Source organism: Erinaceus europaeus, unplaced genomic scaffold (assembly GCF_950295315.1).
Source record: "Erinaceus europaeus unplaced genomic scaffold, mEriEur2.1 scaffold_554, whole genome shotgun sequence".
NCBI lineage: Eukaryota > Metazoa > Chordata > Mammalia > Eulipotyphla > Erinaceidae > Erinaceus > Erinaceus europaeus.
The window spans coordinates 51602-75663 of NW_026648229.1; the positions used below are offsets into that span (position 1 = coordinate 51602).

General features: G+C 38.8%; 1 protein-coding gene across 1 annotated transcript in view; it reads left to right on the top strand.

Annotated features, from left to right (window-relative positions):
- The window catches only part of LOC103125571 (laminin subunit alpha-3), a 77796-nt gene that overhangs the window by 47872 nt on the left and 5862 nt on the right, over window positions 1-24062 (top strand). The window contains exons 23-27 of the mRNA XM_060184847.1: window positions 185-329; window positions 15200-15319; window positions 16994-17127; window positions 20085-20202; window positions 20814-20954. Of these exons, the coding sequence (XP_060040830.1) occupies window positions 185-329; window positions 15200-15319; window positions 16994-17127; window positions 20085-20202; window positions 20814-20954 (658 nt within the window). The remainder of the gene's footprint in view (window positions 1-184; window positions 330-15199; window positions 15320-16993; window positions 17128-20084; window positions 20203-20813; window positions 20955-24062) is intronic.

Genomic DNA, 24062 nt, shown 5'->3' on the forward strand with positions numbered 1-24062 from the left:
TGAAACAGTTCATTGTCTGAGTAGTAAATATATTTCCTCTTCTGTAGAAAAATCATGGCAATTATATTGTGTATGTTTTGTTTTCCACATAGCAGCATCTTATCTTAATAGTAACACATGTGAACAGGCATGTTCTGAGTTATGTTAGAACTTATGTGTTCTAACTTATGACTGATGTTGACAGGAGAAAGGAAGAATCAGACAAAAATTATTTTGAAGGAACAGGATATGCTCGTGTTCCAACTCAGCCAAATGCTCCCTTTCCAACCTTTGGACAAACAATTCAGACCACTGTGGATAAAGGTTTGCTGTTCTTTGCAGAGAACCAGGTAATATGCACCCAAATACCACCAAATGCAATGTCCATTCACTTGAGCAATGTAGGGATAACTGAGTCATTAAAAAACAAAAGATCTGAAAGACAATGTGCACATGTTCCTTGTATCCATTATCTTGGTTAAATTCTGCTTTGATTGGGGAAGTGAGTGGTTCTTTTTATTTTTATTAATGACTTAATAATGATTTACAAGTTTAACAGACAACATGGTGTAGTTCCACACTGTACTCATAACCAGGGTTCTGTGCCCTCCCTTCCCCCTCCACCTTGACAAAAGTTAACTATCATATTCTCACAAAGCTTTAGAGATAATTTAATTACTTATTTTTCTTAAGTTTATGTATTTCAATTCTCTATATTCCATATATGAGTAAAACCATACAATCATTGTCTTTCACAGCTTTACTTACTTCACTAAGCACGAAATGAAGCAAGTAGTCAGGGATTTGAGAGCATTTCACAAATACATGAGAGACCCTTTCCCTTTTCACATACTATTTTCGTTGGTCAGGCTGTGTTATTTGAAAAACTACTGCTTACCTAAAAATATGCTCGTTCTATTCCAAAACATGCGAAGACGTCATGAGGTTTCTAAGAGCTATACTATTTCACTCTGCTGGTTCCATCACAATCAGAATCTCATCAATCTCTGTGGGGTTGTTGCTTTTGTCAGTCTCATTCTAGACTTCCCTTAGCAAGGAAACTGCACTATTTTCAAGCATATGTTCTTTTTATTTATTTATTTATTGGGGGATTAATGTTTTACAGTCATCAGTAAATACAATACTTTGTACATGCATAACATTTCCCAGTATTCCATATGACAATACAATCCCCATTAGGTCCTCTGCCATCCTGTTCCAGGACCTGTACTCTCCCCACCACACACCCCAGAGTTTTTTACTTTGGTGCAATACACCAACTCCAGTTCAGGTTCTACTTTTATTTTCTCTTCTGACCTTGTTATTCAACTTATGCCTCAGAGTGAGATCATCCTATACTCATCCTTCTGTTTCTGATATTTCATTAAACATGATTTCTTTTTTTTTTTTTTTGCATTTCTCAATAGCAGTTTTTAATATCCACATTATGAGTTATTCAGCATAAGAAAACAAGACTCAAGATTTAATTTGAAGTTTAATTTTTTCCTTCCTAAAATAAAATATTCCTTTACTTGTTTAGCCTTAGTATTTTTTAATTTTTATTTACTTATTTATTTATTTACAAAAAGGAAACATTGACTAAACCATAGGATAAGAGAGATACAACTCCACACAATTCCCAGCACCAGATCTACATATCCCCTCCCCTCCCCTGATAGCTTTCCTATTCTTTATCCCTCTGGGAGTATGGACCCAAGGTCATTGTAGGATGTAGAAGGTGGAAGGTCTAGCTTCTGTAATTGCTTTCCAGCTAAATATGGGCGTTGATAACGCCGAGCCATACTCCCAGCCTGACTCTTTCTTTCCCTAGTGGGGTGGGGCTCTGGGGAAGCAGAGCTCCAGGACACAATGGTGGGTGGGGTTGTCTGTCCAGGGAAGTCTGGTTGACATCATGCTAGCATCTGGAACCTGGAGGTTGAAAAGAGAGTTAACATACAAAGCCAAACAAATTGTTGACCAATCATGCACCTGAAGGCTGGAATAGTGCAGATGAAGAGTTGGGGGTTGGGGGTGTCCATTTTGTAGATAGCTAGTAGGCATATTTTAGTTATATTCCAAAGGGCTTGTGGCTATACTTTTTTTTTTTTTTTTTCTTTTTTGCCTGAGCCTGAAATCTGATATGCAGGTGGATCCTAATTATTTTCTGGGGAGATGATGTCATGGCTGGCAGAAGGACCAGAAAGCTGAATCAGGGAAGAGAGTAGCTCCCAAATATGGGAAAGGTGTATAAATATTGTTGACTGTAAACCCCATCGATCTGATGTGATCTGGGGCCCATATTCAGCTTAGGAGCCTATGTGACCTCTGCATCCCTGTAGATCTGAGCTCACATACTGTGCTCATAAGTGGAAACATTTCAAGCTGCCCCGTATCAGGACCCATCTTCCTCAGGTGTAGCATAGAATATGTTGTCCAGCCTCCCTTCAGAGGATGGAACATTCTCTACCATTGTTGATCCAAGTTAAGGGCAAGGTCCTATGGGAGCCCACAAAGGCCCATATTGTGTTGTTCCTGATAAAAATGACTGATAACAGTGGAGAGAGGGATTTATTCGAAGTCTAGGCCCATCACACTTAACATGATTTCTTCAAGCTCCATACAAGATGGGATGAAAATGGTGAAATCACAATTTTTAATAGCTGAGTAGTATTCAATTATGTATATATACCACAACTTGCTCTGCCACTTATCTGTTGTTGGACACCTGGGTTGCTTCCAGGTTTTGGCTATTATAAATTGTGCTTCTATGAGCATAGATATACACAAATCTTATTGGATGGGTATGTTTGCTTCCTTAGGATATACCCCCAGGAGAGGAATAACAGGATCATAGGGTAGGTCCATTTCTAGCCTTCTGAGAGTTCTCCAGACTGCTCTCCACAGAGGCTGGATCAATTGACATTCCCATCAACAGTGCAGGAGAGTTCCTTTGGCCCCAAAACCTCTCCAGAATTTTATGCTGCTATCTTTTCTGATGTATGACAATTTCAAAGGATGACGTGGTATCTCATTGTTGTCTTTATTTGCATTTCTCTGACAATCAAAAACTTAGAGCATTTTTTTCATGTGTTTCTTGGCCTTTTGAATCTCTTCTGTGGTGAATATTCTGTCCATGTCCTCCCTTCATTTTTGGATGGGGTTATTTGTTTTCTTGTTGTTGAGTTTGGCAAGATCTTTATATATTCTTGTCATTAGTCTCTTGTCTGATATATGGGAAGAGACCCCATTCTGTGAGGGGTCTCTTTGTTTGGGTGGTGGTTTCTTTTGCTGTGCAGAAGCTTTTTAATTTGATGTAGTCCCATAGGTTTCTGCTTGCCTTAGTCTTCTTTGTAATTCGATTTGTTTCATTGAAGATGTCTTTAAAATTTATGCAGAAAAGAGTTCTGCCAATAGTTTCCTCTAAGTATTTGATAGTTTGTGGTCTAACATCCAAGTCCTTGATCTTCTTGGAATTTACTTTTGTATTTGGTGAAATATAGTGGTTCAGTTTCATTCTTCTGTATGTTTCAACCCATTATTTCCAATACCATTTGTTGAAGAGACTCTGTTTCCTCATTTAATAGTGTGGGCACCTTTGTCAAAGATTAGATGTCCACAGGTGTGGGGGATTACTTCTGGGTATCTCAATTCTATTCCACTGGTCAGTGTGTCTATTCATGTTCCACTACCAAGCAGTTTTGGTGACAATGGCCCTATAATGCAATTTGAGATCTGGTAGTGTGATACCTTCAGTTCTGTTCTTTCTTCTCAAGATTGTTTTGGCAATTCTAGGTCTTTTCTGGTTCCAGATAAACATTTGTAGCATTTTTTCTATTCTCCTAAAAAATGTGGTTGGGATCTTGATGGGGATAGCATTAAATTTGTAGATGGCTCTGGGTAATATATTCATGTTGATGATGTTAATTCTTCCAACCCATGAACATGGAATATCTTTCCACTTCTTTGTGTCTTTTTCAATTTCATTGAGTAGTGATTCAAAATTTTCAGAATGCATGTCTTTCACTTCTTTGGTTAGGTTTATTCCTAGATATTTTATTGTTTTTGTTGCTATAAAAGGAATTGATTTCTGGATTTCAATTTCTTCTAGCTTAGTATTTGCATAGAGGAATGTCACTGACTTTTGAATGTTAATTTTGTAGCCTGACACCTTACTGTATTGCCTGATGATTTCCAAAAGCTTCTTGCTGGATTCCTTAGGTTTTTCTATGTATACTATCATGTCATCTGCAAATAGGGAGAGTTTGACTTCTTCTCTTCCAATCTGTACCCCTTTAATTCCTTGCTCCTGCCTGATTGCTATGGCAAGAACTTCCAACACTATGTTGAATAGTAATGGTGATAGTGGGCAGCCCTGTCTAGTACCTGATCTGAGGGGAAAAGCTTCCAGTTTTTCACCATTGAGTATGATGTTGGCTGTAGGTTTGCTATATATAGACACCACTATCTTCAGGAATTTTCCCTCTAGTCCCATTTTTTGTAGTGTTTTGATCATAAAGGGATGTTGTATTTTGTCAAAGGCTTTCTCTGCATCTATTGATATGACCATGTTGTTTTTGGTCTTGTTTTTGTTGATGTGGTGGATCATATTAATTGATTTATGTATATTCAACCAACATTGCATGCCTGGGATAAACCCCACTTGGTCATGATGAACAATCTTTTCAATATACTGCTGTATCCAATTGGCTAAACTTTTGTTCAGTATTTTAGCATCTATGTTTATCAGAGATATTGGTCTATAGATTAATTTTTTGGTTGTGTCCCTGTCTGCTTTTGGTATCAGAGTGATGCTGGCTTCATAGATGCTAGCTGGAAGGGAGCATTCCAGTGTCCTCAGTCTTCTGGAAGACTTTTGAAAGTAGAGGTATTAGTTCTTTGAAGGTTTTGTAGAATTCATTTTAAAACCATCTGGTCCAGGACTTTTATTTTTGGGAAGGTTTTTGATAACTGTTTCAATTTCATTAGCTGTGATGGGCCTGCTCATGCTATCTAGTTCCTCTTTATTTAATTTTGGTAGTTCGTAGGTTTCTATGAAATCGTCTATTTCTTCCAGGTTCTCTAGTTTGATGGCATATAGTTATTCATAGAAGCCTCACATGGTATGTTGAATTTCTGCACTGTCTGTTGTGATATCTCTCTTTCATTTACAATCCTACTTATTTGGATTTTCTTCCTTTTTTTTTTTTTTTGTGAGTCTAGCTAAAGTTTTGTCGATTTTCTTCACTCTTTCAAAGAACGAACACTTACTTTCATTGATCTTTTGTATGGTTTTCTTATTTCCAGTATTATTTATTTATGCCCTACCTTTGATGATTTCTGTCCTTCTGGTTGCTTTAGGGTTCCTTTGTTCTTCTTCTAGGTCTTTAAGCTGTGCAATCAGGTTGTTTATTTGTGCTTTTTCTTGTTTCCTAATGTGTGCTTGTATGGTTATGAACTTCCCTCTCAGTACTGCCTTAGCTTTGTCCCAAATATGTTGATAGCTTGTGTTTTCAAATTCACTGAACTCTCAAAACATTTTGATTTCTTCCTTTATTGCTCTTTGATCTGGTAGTTGTTAATTAGTGTACTGTTGAGCTCCCACATTTTGGGACTACTACTAATCTTTTGTTGATTGTTAAATGTTAGTTTAATTCCACTGTGGTCTAAGAAGATGCCTGGGATGATTTCAATGCTCTTGAATTTGCTGATGCTGCCTTTATGGCCTACCATATTCTTGAGAATGACCCATGTGGACTTGAGTAGAATGTGTATTCCAGTTTCTTGGGGTGAATGACTCTGAAAATGTCCACTAGTTCTAGTTTATATATCTCCTCATTTAGCTCCCTATCCAATAACCCAAACACTGAGCAATGCAATGCATAGTTACATATGACCAGTACACTGTTTGATCATAAGCTTTATAATGTACATTTTTCTGGAGATAAATTGCAGGCACTTTAGAGCAGCAGGGTAGAGGGAAATGGGGGGTCAGCTGAGCATTCAGGATGTTTGCTCATGGTTTTAAGTTTAACACAATAATCCATGGCTTTTAATTAAAAAGGAAGGGGGAAGTGGCATATGTAAAAAGGTGCCCATGTCTGGGGTTCCAAACATCATAAATTCCAGTGACCAGGGGAACCTTACCTTGTCTTGACCTAAAGGGAGAGTTGGGGGTCAAGTCCCTCAACCTCATGGAAACAGTGGCCTCAACTTTACAGGACAGGACAGTGGGCCCATTCTCCAACACCCTACTATTACTGTGTTGCTGTTAATATATTGCTATAACTCTTTCAGTAGATGTTTGATATATTTCCATGGCTTCACCTTGGGCCCATAAATGTTAATAAGTTAAATCCTTTTGATTTATCCTCTGAGCATTAAATAATGTCCATTCCTATCTTTTTTAAGTTTATTTATTTTAAAGTCTATCATTTCAGATTTGAGAATAGCTGTTCCTGCCCTTTTTTGTGGGCCAATGGCATGTATGATAGTTTTCCATCCTATCACTTTGAGTCTGTGTTTGTCTTGTTGAAGTAGGTGGGTTTCCTGCAGACAGCATATTACTGGATGTGTTTTCTGATCCATCTTCCCACTCTGTGCCTTTTAATAGGTGAATTCAGGCCATTGACATTTATTGATATTATAGATTGAAGATATTTTAATGCCATTCTTGTAGATTTTTAGAGTGTTCTGATATGGCATGTTTATGGTGATCTGATTGTTTATAGGAGACCTTTCAGAACTTCTTTCAGGGCAGGCTTGGTAATAGTTTGTTCTTTCAGCTGTTGCTTGTCTGAGAAGGTTTTTATGCCTCCATCTAGTCTGAATGACAGTCTAGCAGGATACAGTAGTCTAGGTTGAAAGCCTTTCTCATTGAACACTCTATAGATTTCTTGCCATTCTCTTCTGACCTATAGGGTTTTCATGGAAAAGTCTGCTGCTAATCTTATGGGTTTTCCTCTGTAAGTGACTCTGTTTTTCTCTTGTAGCCTTCAGGATCCTTTCTTTATCCTTATTCTTTACATTTTAAATAGGATGTGTTTTGGTGACTTTAAGTCTGGGTTAATTCTGTCTGTGACCCTCTGGGCTTCTTGAATCTTTATGTCTATTTTGTTGTCTAGACTAGTGAAGTTCTCATCTATTATGTCCTGTAGTATGTATTCTTCCCTTCCCTCTCTTTCTTCCTCTGGTATGCCTATAATATATATATTATTTCTTTTGAAGTCATCCCATGTGTCTCTGTTGTTTTAAGTATCTCTTAATCTCTTTTGAGATCTCTTGCTTTTTTTTAGTTTTATCTAATTCATCCTCAATCTTGCTAATTCTATTTTCAGCCTAATTTATTCTATTCTCTCTCCCCTCTGTTGTTTTCTGTAGCTCCACTATTTTGTTACCTTGTTCTGATACTGTATTAGCTTATTCAGCTAGTTGTGCTCTTGGCTCAGCTATTTCAGCTTTTAGTTCTCTAATTACCTCAATATAGTTATTGATTTCTTTTAGAGACTCATTTGTTTCTGCATTTCTGATGATAATTCTTTGAAACTCTTTTATCCTGTGACTAATGCCTTAGCTAGCGTTTGGATGTTGATCTCATTTTACTGTGTTTCTACCTTTGGGGGGCTTTTAACTGGACTTTTATCCTGGTTCATTTGTCCAGTATTTCTTTTTGTTGGTTTATCCATTCTATATAGTATGTTTTTAGGTCCCACTCTCAGTACTTTTCAAATTACTGGTCATTCTTGACTTATGTCTAAGTAAGGTACCTAAAGAGTTCACAGTTGTCTAAATTAACAGTTGTTACAATATTATTTCAGTCCCTGAGTTGGAGCACAGTGACTGTTCAAGCCTCTTTTTTTTTTCTTCCCTGTAGGCTATGTGAGCCTGAGGGCTTTTAAACTATAAGTAGGCTTCTTAACTTAATCAGTCACTCCTGACCAAGAGATAAAGCAGGGTGGGGGAGAGATATCACAGTTGTTATGCAAAGAGACTCTCACACCTCAAAGCTCTGAGCTCAATTCAGCTTCCTAGCCAAGCTGGGTAGCACTGCTGGTCCCTGTGAGTTTCTAAACAAATACCATTTATAGTTTGTAGGTTCTGAGGCAATTATTCACCATATCCTCATCGGGAGAACAATGTGGAAAGGCTCCCACTATATAGCCCCACTGCTAGGCCACCAGGGTATAAATCTTCTCCTGAATTTCCTGGTCAGTTCTGTGCTTCCAGTTGTTAACACATGGCCTCCCCCCTGCTGCTCCAGCCTCTGAGGGCAGAAGCAGTGGAGACTCACAATTACATTTGGTGAGTCTTAGGAGAGTCCTCTCCCCCCTTAAGCAGTCTTTTTGTTGGTAGAACAGACTGGAGGTGGTGCTTCACTGGGTAAATTGCCGGACTGTTACCAGCCGCTCAACCTCTCCTTAGGCTCCTCTCTGTCTATGAGCCACACATGTTTGCACTCACTGCTGATTTGATGGGTTCCTGAAGTCATTCTAGTCCTGTCTTGTTGCTGTCCCAGGTGATCTCCTTTGGTATTCCTAGTTGACCTGGAGGAGGAGAGGAGAGAAACAGCTGCTGCTGCTCTGTAACCCTGCCTCCGGAACTCAAGCAGATATTCTTATGTCTATTAGTTTATTATGTTTATTCCTAGATATTTTATTGTTTTGTTGCTATGGTAAAAGGAATTTATTTCTAGATTTCTTCTTCTTCTAACTTGGTGTTTACATAGAGAAATGCCACTGGCTTTTGTATGTTAATTTTGTAGCCTGTCATCTTACTGTATTGCCTGATAATTTCCAAAAGCTTCCTGCTAGATTATTTAGGTTTTTCTGTGTATACTATCATATCATCTGCAAATAGTGAGAGTTTGACTTCTTCTCAACTGAAGAAAAAAAGGGAAAGAGCCATATACAAATTTAATGCAATCCCCATCAAGATTCCAACCACATTTTTTAGGAGAATAGAACAAATGCTACAATTGTTTATCTGGAATCAGAAAAGACCTAGAATTGCCAAAGCAATATTGAGAAGAAAGAACAGAACTGGAGGCATCACACTACCAGATCTCAAATTGTATATAGAGCCATTGTCATCAAAACTACTTGGTAGTGGAACATGCATAGACATGCTGACCAGTGAAATATAATTGAGAGCCCAGAAGTAAGCCCCCACACCTATGGACATCTAATCTTTGACAAAGGTACCCAGAATAGTCAATGGGGAAAGCAGGATCTCTTAAACAAATTGTATTAGAAAAAAATTGGGTTGAAACATGCAGAAGAATGAAGTTGAACCAGTATATATCACCAAACACAAAAGCTAAATTCCAAGTGGATCAAGGACTTAGAGTTAGACCAGAAACTATCAGATACTTAGAGGAAAATATTGGCAGAACTCTTTTCTGTGTGTCTACTAGTCTATAAATACTCAAAATAACATTCAACAGATGATCATTTGACAGTTTCCCCAAAGAGGAGCTTCTGTAGTTATTTCACAAGTAGTTTATCTGGAGAGATATGAATCAGCCCCAAGGATTCTTTTGTGTGAACATAAGTTTGCTATGAAACATAGTTGTGACTTCTATCTGCAGGGTAGGGGCACTGGACTGGCCCAACTCCTCTCTCTGGGTTGTTCTAGACCCTTTTAGTGACTGATTACAAGACTGAATCAGTTCTACCTTAGAAATAAACTTTTAAAAAATGAATAGAATTTAAAAACACAAACATTTTCAGGGCAAGGTAATTATTTTCCAAAACAAGTCTCTTTACAACATTGTGAAGTTATTGGAGACTAAATCCAGAAAGACTACTTATCCTAGAATAAAGCTGGTGAAATGTCATCAGCAACTGGACAAGAACAAGCTATGCAGAGTGCTGTTATTAAACAGAAAGACTCAGAGGCCAAGTCATGGTCCACCTAGTAGAATGCAATGTTGCCATATGTGAGGGCCCCAGCCGCAGTCCCCACCTCAGGGGAGAAACTTTACAAGTGCTAGAGCAGTGCTGCAAGTGTCTCTCCTTATATCTTGTCTCTTTCTCCCTCTCTCTCTGTCTTACATTCTAGCAAGAAAAAAAATGGGGGCAGGGGGGAAGGCTGCCAGTAACAGTGGAGTTAACCACACCTTGCAATCAACCTGGTAACAGATAAATAATAACTTATTACTCTCAAGGAATTATATTTTTCTGTTAGTTTTGAATGTGATAAACCTTTAGTGCCTCCCAAGGCTAAGGCTTAGGCTCCAGATAAGAATTCTCTTAAAAGAATTTCCCTTTTAGATAAGGATTCTGGCAATAGACTTCAAAGATAGAAAGGCCTTCTTGCTATTAGTGACCTGTGAGAAAAAAGCTTCAAGGCCTGTACAGAAACTCCTCAGTTTGTCTTCTCACAGAGGAAATGGCTGACTCAAGTTCAGAGCAACCACTGTGGAAACACAGCCAAGACATGGCTTCTGCCCTTAAGAACCTTATATTCTAGTCCTCATCTGCAGGGGAAAAGCCTCACGAGTGGTAAAGCAGGGCTGCTGGTGTGTCTCTGTCTCTTTTCCTCTATATCTCCCCTTCCCTCTATTTTTTAATATTTATTCATTTTCCCTTTTGTTGCCCTTATTTTTAATTGTCCTTGTAGTTATTGTTGTTATTGATGTCATTGTTGTTGGACAGGACAGAGAGAAATAGAGAGAGGAGAAGAAGACAGTGAGAAGTAGAGAAATATAGACAACTGCAGACCTGCTTCACTGCCTGTGAAGCAACCCCCCTGCAAGTGGGGAGCTGGGGGCTTGGACTGGGATCCTTAGGCTGGTCCTTGCGATTCGCGCCATGTGCGCTTAACCTGCTGCACTACTGCCCGACTCCCTCCCTCCCTCTGTTTCTATCCAATAAATAATTTAAATATTTTAAAAACTAATATAAAGTTTTAAAAAAGAACCTTATATTCTAGAGGGGAAGACATATTAAACAGAGTTATGCTTTGTTTCAGCTTTAATTCAACATTCCTCTCTAAACAACATACTAGAGAAGTTCGAGGTGAAATGATGTGTGACAGGAGTGACTTTCTTAAGCAAGTGATGTTTAATTTAAGACTGGAGACAAGAACATGGTAACACTTGAAAGGGAGAAGGCAGAGAGTAATCTTCTTCTTGGGGTACAGAAAGGAGACCCAGAGGTAGGGAGGTCAAAAGCAGGAACTGGGGTGCAGAGAACAATCAAGTAGGAACTGGGGGCTGATGAAATAGCTCACATGGATAGAGTTCTGCTTTGCCATGTGAGCAACCCAGGTTCAAACACAACTCCCACCACATTGAAGGAAATTTTGATGTACCCCCCTTCACTGAGAAAAAGAAAGGAAGAAAGAGAGAGGAAGGAGGGATGGAAGTAAAGAGAGAAAAAGAAAGAAGGGGAGGAAGGAAAGAAAGAATGAAAGAGAAAGAAAGAAGGAAAGAAAGAGCAGCAGAAAGGAAGGGAAAGCAAGAACTAAGAGGGGTACTCGGGGCCTCACAGCATCTATTAAGAAGCTAGGGCTTTTTACTGAGAGCTTACACGGGTATTCTGAAAAAATCACTCTTTTTTTTAAATTCTTTTTTTATTTATTTTTTAAGCAGTGATTTTTTTCTTTTTTTTTCTTTTTTATTTAAGAAAGGATTAATTAACAAAACCATAGGGTAGGAGGGGTACAATTCCACACAATTCCCACCACCCAATCTCCATTTCCCACCCCCTCCCCTGATAGCTTTCCCATTCTCTATCCCTCTGGGAGCATGGACCCAGGGTCATTGTGGGTTGCAGAAGGTAGAAGGTCTGGCTTCTGTAATTGCTTCCCTGCTGAACATGGGCGTTGACTGGTCGGTCCATACTCCCAGTCTGCCTCTCTCTTTCCCTAGTAGGGTGGGTCTCTGGGGAAGCAGAGCTCCAGGACACACTGGTGGGGTCTTCAGTCTAGGGAAGCCTGGCCAGCATCCTGATGGCATCTGGAACCTGGTGACTGAAAAGAGAGTTAACATACGAAGCCAAACAAATTGTTGAGCAATCATGGACCCAAAGGTTGGAATAGTAGAGAGGAAGTGTTAGGGGGGTACTCACTACAAACTCTAGTGTACTTCTGCTTTCAGGTATATATTTTGCAGTAGTTTACGGATACGTGTGAACATATGCTCTCTCTCACAGAAACTGGTGTATATCTAGGTTTTGGGACTTTGTTAGAAAGTGAACCACCTGAGATGAAATTAGAGTATACTATGAAAGGAAAGGTCTCACCCGAGTAATGAAGCTGAAGGGTTGTCATTCCACATGTGAAGTCTCTGGACACAGTCTGAGCTGAAGCATGTTGAGGTGGCAATCGTTGTGTTGGTTAGGTTGATCGGTAGATGCAATATTATTTGATATGGATTGGGAGAGGCATACGGGAAAGTGGGCCTATCCAAGGGTTCCAGGACTGGGGGAAGTAGAGGCTCTATAGTGGAGATGTGAGGTTCCTGCTGTCTTAGGGTTCAAAAAGACAATGGATAGTTAATGTTATCATCACATTATTTGTTAATTGGGTTAACTTTGAAAAGTTCTTTTGTTAGGGTTTGCTGTACAGTACCCAGTATCTTGTATATAGCTGTGCTATTGGTTGCTTCTGATCTACTTCGTCTAGGCTTTTGAGAGAGTCTGCATATTAATTACACAGCCTATATATTGAAAAGATGCAGTTTGTGTTTTGAAAAACTTCTAGACATACAATTAATTTTCCCCCTCTCATATTAATTAACTAGTGATTTATATTACTACATTTTACTAGGAGTGTACATAAACACCATTCCCATCACCAAAAGACTGTGACCCATCCCTCCCACCCATTCCCACCCCCCCACTGTCCCAGGAAGCTGCATGTCTACCCCTCACCACAGGGTTTTTACTTTGATGCCCTACTTACAATTTGGTCAGGTCCTGCTTTTAGTTTCCCTTTCAGATCTTCTTACTCAACTTCTGTTGATGAGTGGGATCATCCCATACTTATCTTTATCTTTCTGACTTAGCTCACTTAACATAATTCCTTATATAGCTCTGTCCAAGATGGGTCAGAGAAGGTGGGTTCATTGTTCTTGATAGCTGCATAGTATTCCATTGTGTATATATACCACAGCTTTCTCAGCCACTCATCTGTTGTTGGGCACCTGGGTTGCTTCCAGGTTTTAGCTATTATGAATTGTGCTGCTATGAACATAGGAGTACACACCTCTTTTTGGTTGGGTGTTATGGAGTCCTTGGGTATAACCCCAGGAGAGGAATTACTGGATCATATGGAAGGTCCATGTCTAGCCTTCTGGGAGTTTTCCAGACTGCTCTCCACAGAGGCTGTACCAATTTACGTTCCCACCAGCAATGTAAAAGGGTTCCTCTGTCCCCACAACCTCTCCAGCATTTGTTACTGCTGTCCTTTTTGATGTATGCCATTCTTACAGGAGTGAGGTGGTATCTTAGTGTTGTCTTAATTTGCATTTCTCTGACAATCAGTGACCTAGAGCAGTTTTTCATGTTTGTTAGCCTTTTGGATCTCCTCTGTAGTGAATGTTTTATTCATATCCTCTGCCCATTTTTGGATGGGGTCATTTGCTTTTTTGGTGCTAAGTTTGCTGAGCTCTTTATATATTTTGATGATTAGTTTCTTGTCTGATATATGGCATGTGAAGATCTTCTCCCATTCTGTGAGGGGTCTCTCTGTTTGTTGAATAGTTTCTTTGGATGTGCAGAAGCTTTTCAATTTGATGTAGTCCCATTGGTTTGTTTCTGCTTTAGTCTTCCTTGCAATTGGGTTTGATTCATCAAAGATGTCCTTGAGGTGTAGGTGGGAAACTGTTTTACCAATGTTTTCCTCTAAGTATTTGATTGTTTCTGGTCTGACATCTAGGTCTTTGATCCATTTGGAGTTGATTTTTGTTTCTGGTGAGATAAAGTGGTTCAATTTCATTCTTCTGCATGTTACAACCCAGTTTTTCCAGCAGCATTTATTGAAGAGAGCCTCCTTTTTCCATTTAATGCTTTGGGCCCCCTTATCAAAGATTAGATGTCCATAGGTGTGGGGATTTATTTCTGGGCTTTCACTTCTGTTCCACTGGTCTGTGTGCCTATTTTTATTCTAGTACCATGCTGTTTTGATGATGATGGGTTTATATAAATTCTTAAAAAAAAATTTTTTATTTATTCCCTTTTGTTGCCCTTGTTTTATTGTTGTAGTTATTGATGTCATTGTTGTTGGTTGGGACAAAGAGAAATGGAGAGAGTAAGTGAAGGCAGAGAGGGAGAGAGAAAGATAGACACCTGCAGACCTGCTTCACAGCTTGTGAAGCAACTCCCCTGCAGGTGGGAAGCTGGGGGCTTGAAGTAGGATCCTTCCTCCAGTCCTTGCGTCCTTGCGCTTTGCGCCACATAAGCTTAACCTGCTGCACTATAGCCCGACTCTCAAAAGACCACTTTTGATGCATAGTGAGCTTGAGAAAAGGGGCAGATAGAATGGGGCACTGTGCTTTATTGCTGTGCTTTGCAGCCAAAGGAGTTGTGGGAGACACTGGGTGGCAAGAAATAGGAGAAATTAAGAAATGGTGAAATTGACAAGCTTTGTTTAGATGGGGAAGGAAGGGAAGGGTCAAAAATGATTCCTAGTAGAAATGTACCTGCTCAACAAGATAATTAGTGGATACAGAGAACAGTGTGAAGGATGGAGTGACACACTTAACAGCAGGTAGGAGTGCTGGAGATCCTAAATTCTGTTTGAGATGATCAAAACTGAGCTGTGAGTCAGTCAAGCAGTAGCAGTAAGATAATCAGAGGGACAGATATCTGAAAAGATAGATCTGGGCTGGAGAAAAATATTTGTGTTCATGGCTAGGATTTAATTACAAACATACCTCTTTCTAAAAAATAGCAGTGATGTTTACTAATGATATTTATGGTTAGTATCTTTTAGCCTTACCTTTTTTGCATGCTGACATAGATCACTATAAAGCAAAATCATGATGTTGATTTTATTGTATTTTGTGATAGTATTTATTGTATCCTTTTGTTTGCCATAATATTTAACATGATGTGTAGTATCTAGTCATACTGTCTTTCCCAGGAGTTGGATATTACAGCATTGTTGTCCCTTTTACAAGATGCAGTGAAACTGAGAGCAGTTTATAACTTGAGAGAAACTTGAGTTCTAGGAACCACACTGGAGTCTTGACCTAATCTACGTTGTTTTCTTACTCTAGGATCAATTCATATCTCTAAATGTTGAAGATGGCAGTCTCATGTTGCGTTACAAACTGAATTCAGATCCACCCAAAGAAAAAGGATTTAGAGGCACTATAAACGATGGCAAAGATCATACGGTATATCCTTAGAGTCTGTTTACTGAAATTGCTAAATGTACTTTCAGATTAAGCCAGTGCCCAGAACAGTTTTTAAGGCTAGATAATTATTAAATGAGGCACACACCCTTTGAAATTCAAACATTTGGGCATAAGATATATAATAGAGACATGGCATATATAAAATGCAATTCATTTCAAATATAAACATTTCTATTAAAATACTTTAAAGCTATATATCTTTAATTTATTTATTGGGGATTAATGGTTAACAGTCAACAGTAAAATACAGTAGTTTGTACATGCATAACATTTCCACACAACAATACAACTCCCACTAGGTCCTCCTCTGCCATCTTATTCCAGGACCTCTCCCTGACCCCAGAGTCTTTTACTTTGGTGCAATAGACCAACTCTAGTCCAAGTTCTGCTTATTGTTTTCTGTTCTGATCTTGTTTTTCAACTTCTGCCTAGCCCAGCGTCCTGTCCTTTGGTGTAGTACACCATCCCTGTCCAAGTTCTGCTTTGGTCAACTTTTTTTTAAAATTGGATTTGTTTCATTGAGGATGACTTTAAAATTAGAAAGCAGTACTGCCAATATTTTCCTCTAAGTATTTGATAGTTTCTGGTCTAACATTCAAGGGATGTTGAAATCTCCTTCTATTACTGTGTTGCTGTAGCCCTTTCATTAGGTGTTTGATGTATTTAGATAACCACTCCTTGAGCGCATAGATATTAATAATCACTAATAAAACTTCTTGATTGAATGATCCTCTAAGCCTTAAGTAATGTCACCCTATCTTTTAAAATTTTACTTGTTTTAAGGTCTATTGAGTCAGATTGAGAATAGCTGTTCCTGCCCCTTTTTTTGTGGTCCATTGACTTCTATGGTAGTTTTCCATCCTTTAACTTTGAGTCTGTGTTTGTTTTGTTGAGTTAGGTGGGATTCCTGCAGACAGCATATGGTTATGTTGTGTTTTCTAATCCATCTTCCTACTCTATGCCTTTTAATAGGTGAATTCAGGCCATTGGCATTTACTTATATTATAGAATGAAGATATTTTAATGCTATTTTTCTAAAATTTTAGAGTGTTCTGATATATTTCATATTTATGATGCTATGATTGTTTATATAAGAGACCTTTGAGAACTTCTTTCAGGGCAGGCTTGGTGATAGTTGATTCCTTCAACTGTTGCTTGTCTGAGAAGGTTTTTATGCCTCCACTGCATCAATGATTGAGAGGTTTTAAGCCCCTTTCTCTTTTCTTCTGGCAGAACAACTGAGTGTTGCACTTAAAGTGAAATCACCAAAATGGCACAGCTCAGCACCTTGCTACCCAGAGCTCTGACCTGACTTTCCTGTTCCTCAACCCAAGCCCCCTTTTTCCCCATCCACATACAGGCAACCACCTGAGGTTGCAGAACCCTCAGCTGTGGCTTATGACTCCTATTGGCTCTCTTGTTGTATTTATTTGATGTTTTGTGAGGAGAGATGATTTGATTCCTGTCATTCCATGGCCGTGCCTCCCGGAAGTCCCAAAGCTATAATTTTATCCAAAAATCCTACTGCATAAGTCATCCTACAATGTATATAAATGAGTCTAAAGGAAGACAAAATCAAAATAACCTTGAGCCCCTGAGAATAGGATTCTTTCCTTTCCCATTTCTTGATAACTCATGTCTCATTTATTTCAGATTCTGATCAAAATTGGAAAACTCCAGAAAGTTATGAGGATAAATGTGCATAAGGAAACCATTACAGTTGATGGTGAAATGTTTGATTTCAACACTTACTATTTGGGAGGAATTCCAATCTCAATCAGGGAAAGGTAAGATTTACAAAAAATAAGAAGGTAAAAACTGGTTTATATGCATGATGGAATACTACTGTTGAAAACTGTGAAGTTGTCTCTGTTGTGTCATCTTGGATGGAACTAGAAGACATCGTGTTGAATGAGATAAGCCAAAAAGAGGACAAATACTGAATCATCTCACTTACCTGCGAGGCTTAACAAATAGGGGCAGGGAGGGAGAAAACAAAGTGAAGTGTGAACTGGGCATGGTGTATAGCATCAGAGAAAGGAACTCTGGGGAAGGAGGTGGGTGGTAGGGGTAGAAGAGAACTCTGAGGGTCTGGTCCATAATTAAATTATACTCATGTGACAATGACTCCACTGCAAAGTATTAACCCCCTCAATAAAAAAGTTACAGGAAAAAATGATACAAAGGAATCATATGTATATATATTTGCCACCAGGGGCTCAGTGTTGACACTATGAATCTACCACTCCTGGCAGTCATTTTTTCCTTTTTTCTTTCTTTCTACTTTATTTGATAGGACAGAGAGAAATTGAGAGGGACAGGGGGGAGAGAGAGAGGGAGAGAGAAAGATAGACACCTGTAGACCTGCTTCATTGCTTGTTAAGCAACCACCTCCCCACCCTCCTGCAAGTGCTCCAACTCCTGGTCCTTACACATGGCAATGTGTAAGCCCAACTGGGTGCATCACCACCCAGCTCCCTCCTTTTTACTGGAATTCTTATAGGGCCTCCATGTTGAGGAGGCACTAATATTTGTTTTAAAGTTGTCGAGTGGCCCCTAAAGACCAAAAGGGAGGCAATAAATCTTAACACTAATAGAGTTTGCAGCTGACTGTCTTTTTTTCCTTAGATTATTTGAACTGGAAAGGACCTTGCAAATCATTTTATTTTTTTTCTTCCTTTGGCATGAAGGTTATTACTGGGATTTGATGCCAAGACAAGTCCACTGCTCCTGGTGGCCATCTGCTCTTTTTTAAATAGAAGTTGAGAGACAGAGGGATAGAGTGGTATGAAGAGACAGAGAGAAGGAGGGGACACATGCAGCACTGCTCTACCACTTGTGAAATATCCCCCTTGCAAGTGGGGGTCAGAGGCTTGAACTTTGATCCTTGTGTGTTATAATGTATGCACTCCACCAGTTGAATGACTACCTGGATCTTCACTTGAATGTTAATGAAGAAATTGAGAACTGTAGTGGTGATATTAATATCAGTATCATCAATATTAAATAGCAGTTCAACTGTGACTAGCTAGTTATGGTCAATAATTTTGATTTCATTCCATTTTATTTTAATTTTATTCCATGGAATAAAAATAGAAGAACTTAACTGAGTAGGTACTATTGCATGCATCTTAGATTATTATTTGTTAACCACACAAGTACTCAATGAGTAGCTTGTGACAGCAGGTGGTGTGATGGGTGTTGGTGCAACTGTGAACAGGAAAAACCTTAGTGAAGCAGAATGGAGACAGTTGAGTATAACCAGTATTGCAGAAGGGGAACTTCAGGGCATCAAGGGAGTAAGGAGAATCTCTATTCCAACTGGGGACATCAGGAAAGGGATTGGTGGCTAGGACCTGGAAGATATGAACAGTCAATGCAGGTAAAGAGTTGAGAGGTAGAGAAAGTACAACTTTTCAAAGTACTAGAGTGTCCTAAGACATAGAGCAAGGACTCTACTTGGAGCTGGTGTGGGAAGTTGGGGAACAGAAGATCTTGAAAGACCCAGTAAGGAGCCATCAAAAACTTCAGTAAAGAAAGAACCCAGGAGAGAATAGATCAAATATATGTATAAACAGACAAGCTCCAGAAATTAACATATGAACTTTCCTTCTCTTCTGAGGCAGAAGGCTATTTTATAAAATAATTAAGCTCAGACTGCAATGCCAGGGAGGATTCACTTCTCCCTTTTAATGAAATTTAATTTTATGCCTATTACATGCATCTCAGCTGTGTATAATGAATTGAGTAAAAAATGAATGCAGACACCTTTTCATTTAAAAAAATGATCTGCCTTAGGAACTTATAATAAAATTTGCTTTGAGTTTTTCTTAGTACATCCTTTGTTTAGGAATTACAATTATTAGTCTGGAGTCCAGTCGGTTCATGTGTTTTCTATGAGATTTTAATTCTAGACAGATCCAAAATTCAAATCAGAGAGGAAATGCTAAGGCAACCACATAGGAAGAAATGCTTCCAATGTTCTCATAATGTTTGCAGTATCATATGGATACTTCTGACTGATCTACTTCACAATGAATCCTTGCTCTGCACCATTTCAGCATGTTACATGTACTTAGTCATTTAAGTTTATAGCAAACCCATTGTATAAGTGAGGAAACAAACACAGAAGTCATCAGCTCAAGCAGCATCGACAGTACTTGAACCCATCCAATGGAACTCCAGAACCTTCACAGTAGGGCAACACCACCATGTCTCGAAGAAACATCTCCTGAACACCAGGACCATGTATTCTGCACAGTTTCAGGCACTTCCTGTACACCAGCTTAATCTTCACCACAACCCCCTGCTCATATCACAGTTAAGATGTGGTGGATACAGCACATGAGCCTGGACAATAGTTTTCATTGTTCCAGCTTGGTATCAACTAAATATCATACCCACATTTTCCAGTTGACTAGACCCCAAAAGTAGCAACTTATTTTTTTCTGAGCTGACATTGTTTAACTTTAAAGTAAACAAAACAAGAAGGGAGTAGTTATAGACATCATGCATCTTTTGTCTCTCTGTGTGCCTTTGGAGGGTACTAGTAGCTCCTGTGTACACTGTTCTGGTCAGTTTAAAATATGAGAATGCAGAATCATTTGCCAGTGTTAGAAAAACCCCTTGAGAACAGACAAGCATGAAATATGCACTTGTTTATGGTTGAGAAATGCTATTTCAGCACCAATTCTCAGGCAAATCTGATATGGTCCTTCTCTCCCCTCTTCGTTTTCTAAATCAGGTTTAACATTTCTACACCTGCTTTTCGAGGCTGCATGAAAAATCTAAAGAAAACTAGTGGTGTTGTTAGGTTGAACGATACTGTGGGAGTAACGAAAAAGTGCTCAGAAGACTGGAAGGTGAGTAAAAAGTTCAAAATCTGACAAAAGAATGTTCTCAACCAACCTGTCTAGTATTCACTAGCCCAGCAGCTTTTTTCTTTTTTTTCTTTTTTGGTGCACACAGTCTAGAAAACTGGTATATTGTATACTCTGTGTTTGAAGAAAACCTCTTCAAGTTTTCACATTAGATTTATAGGAAAATTAAAATGGCAGCCATACACACACACATATTATATATACTTACAGAGAAAAAATTAATAGCTAATTGGTAAGCTGTTGTGCAGAAAAGCAAACTATTTTTTAAAGATTTTTTAGTTTTATTTATTTATTTATTTTCCCTTTGTTGTCCTTGTTTTTTTATTGTTGTAATTGTTATTGTTGTTGTTATTGTTTGTTGTTAGATAGGACAGAGAGAAATGGGGAGAGGAGGAGAAGATAGAGAGGAGGAGAGACAGACACCTGCATACCTGCTTCACCACCTGTGAAGCGACCCCCCCGTGCAGGTAGGGAGCCAAGGTTTTTTTTTTTTTAACCGAATTATATCAGTCAGTTCAGGTAAAGTGACACAAGACACTGTTTCAGTTATGAAACATTACAGTGCAGTAATTGATTCTATGTTTGTATTTCAGCTCGTGCGAACTGCTTCATTCTCCAGGGGAGGACAGCTGAGTTTCACCAATCTGGGCTACCCATTGTCTGACTCCTTCCAGGCCTCCTTTGGCTTTCAGACCTTTGAACCCAGTGGCATACTACTGAATCATCAGACAAAGGTATGAAATATTGCACAAGTGTTAAACAATGCTTAAACTTAACTCGCTGGAGTCAGGCGGTAGCGCAGCATGTTAAGCACAGGTGGTGCAAAGAGCAAGGACTGACGTAAGGATCCCAGTTCAAGCCCCTGGTTCCCCACCTGCAGGGGAGTTGCTTCACAGGTGGTGAAGCAGGTCTGCAGGTGTCTATCTTTCTCTCTCCCTTCTGTCTTCCCCTCCTCTCTCTATTTCTCTCTGTCTTATCCAACAATGATAATAACTACAACAATAAAACAATGGCAACAAAAGAGAATAAATATGTAAATTTTTTTTTAAAAAATAGAGTATCTTAAAAAAAAACTTGACTTGCAGGTTAATGTCAAAAGCAATAGAGTCAAAGGAGGGCAGCACACACAAAGACACTGGTTCTTGCCCCAGTCCCCATGTGGGTCCCCATCTGGGGTTGAGGGTAGGAAGTTTCACAGGCAGTAAAGCAGTGTTGCAGATGTTGCTCATGCTGTATCTCTCTCTGCCTCTCTTCCTCTCTATTTACTTTTGTTTGTCTTTTTTTTAATCCTCTAGAATAGTTTATATACCTTTTAAAATTAATTTATAAAATGGAAGTATTGACAAGACCATAGGATAAGAGGGGTACAACTCCATACAATTTCTACCCCCAGAGCTTCATATCCATCCCCTCCCTTGATATCTTCCCTATTCTTTATCCCTCTGGGAGCATGGACCCAGGATTGTCATGGGGTGGAGAAGGGGGGGAGTCTGACTTCTGTAATTGCTTCCCTATTGAACATGGGCATTGGAGTATTGTATCCATACTCTCAACCTCTCTTTACCTAGTAGAGCAGGGCTTTGGGGAGGTGGGGCTCCAGGACACATTTGTGGGGTTGTCTGCCCAGCAAAGTCAGGTTGGCATCATGATAACGTCTAGAATCTGGTGGCTGAAAAGAGTTAAGATATAAGGCATAATAAATTGTTGACTAGTCATGAACCTAAAGACAAGAATATTACAGGTGAAGATTTGGGGTCTCTGTTTTAGAAAAAGCTAGTATGTTTTAGGTATATTCCAAGGGGCCTATGTGTTTATACATATATATATATATATATGCCACTGGGAAACAGTGATGGAATCATGTTTATATTGAGCCCCAATAGCAACCACGATACAAAAAGTAAGAAAAAGCAATGGGGCCTGGAGATAGCTCACCTGACAGAGTGCCCACTGTAATGCACAAGGACCCAGGTTCAGGTCCACTGCAACCATGTGAGAGCACCATGCAAAGATGCTCACAAGCAGTAAAGAAGTGCTGTGGTGTCTGTCTATCTGTCTGTCTGTCTGCTTGTCTATATATCTGAAAAAATAATAAAAGAGTTCACTGACAATAGTGGAATTGTGTAGATGCAGTGCCCCAATGAAACCTTGTTGTCAAATAAAAGTAAAGAAGAACATAAAAAAGAGACTTTGGAGCTAAATTAGTTTGGCCTTCTATCAGTCATCACATGGTAAATCCTAATTTCCGCCATGGAAATATTTCCTATCCTGGGCTAAGTCCTGTAGAAGATCAGGCTGTAGAGTGTGTGTGTGTGTGTGTGTGTCTGTGTGTGTCTGTGTGTGTCTGTGTGTGTGTCTGTGTGTGTGTGTTTGTGTGTGTTAGTTCTGTAATGTGTAATGTTAAGTAAATTGTAGTATATAAAACTAAATTTGTGTATATTCATAAGCTCATTAGTCTTCATTTTAAGTAAAAAAAAATTAAGGGTTAAGGTAACTGCAATATTTAAAAGTAGTAATTTAGCTTAAAGTTTTATTTAAAGGGAAAACAAAGGCACTCCTGCTATTCAGTTTAACTCCAGAAAAGGTAGCTGTTCTGATTTACTTTATGGCAGCAGTTAGTTGGACAATGTATCTGGAGACTAAGAAAAAATAAAGTTTTAGATCTGGGAGTGTGATGCCCCCATTTCTGTTTCTTTTCCTCAAGATTGTTTTGGTGATTCTAGGTGTTTTCTGGTTCCAGATAAATGACTGTAATTTTTTTTTTTTGTTCTCTTAAAGAAACTTGGTGGAACTTTGATGGATATCGCATTAAATTTCTATATGGCTCTGGGGATAAAATTCATTTTGATGATATTAATTCTTCCAATCCATGAGCATGGGATGTCTTTCCATTTCTTGGTATCATTTTCTATTTCCTTGAATAGTGACTCATAGTTTTCGGTATACAAGTTTTTCACTTCTTTGGTCAGGTTTATTCCTCAGTGTTTTATTGATTTTGCTGCAACAGTGAATGGGAGTGATTTCTGGATATCCTCTTCTTCGAATTTAGTGTTTGCATAAAGAAATGCCACTGATTTTTGTACATTGATTTTGTAGCCTGACACCTTGCTATATTGCCTAATAACTTCTAGTAGCTTTCTACTGGATTCTTTAGGTTTTTCTATGTATACTGTCATATATATCTGTAAATAGTGAGAGCTTGACTTCTTCCCTTCCAATCTATATTCCTTTGATTCTTTTTTCTTGCTTGATTGCTATGGTAAGAACTTCCAATACTATGTTGAAGAGTAATGGTGATAATGGACAGCCCTGTCTAACTCTGATCTGAGGGGGAATGCTTTCAGCTTCTGTCCATTAAGTATGATGTTGACTATAGGTTTGTTGTATATGGACTCCACTATCTTGAGGAGTTTCCCATCTATTCCATCTTTTGTAGAGTTTTGAGCTTGAATGGGCGTTGGATTTTGTCAAAGGCTTTCTCTGCATCTATTGAGATAATCATGTGGTTTTTGGTTTTGCTTTTATTGATGTGGTGAATGTTATTAATTGACTTAGTATATATTGGTATATAGAACCAGCCTTGCATTCCTGGGATAAATCCCACTTGGTCATGATGAACAATCTTTTTGATATACTGCTGTATCCAGTTGGCTAAGATCTTGTTTAATATTTTGGCATCTATGTTCATCAGAGATATTGGTCTGTAGTTTTCCTTTTTCGTTTTGTCTCTATTTGCTTTTGGTATCAGGGTGATGTTCGCTTCATAGAAGGTGGAAGGTAGTGTTCCTGTTTCTTCAATCTTGTGGAAGAGCTTTAGAAGTATAGGTATTAGCTGCTTCCTG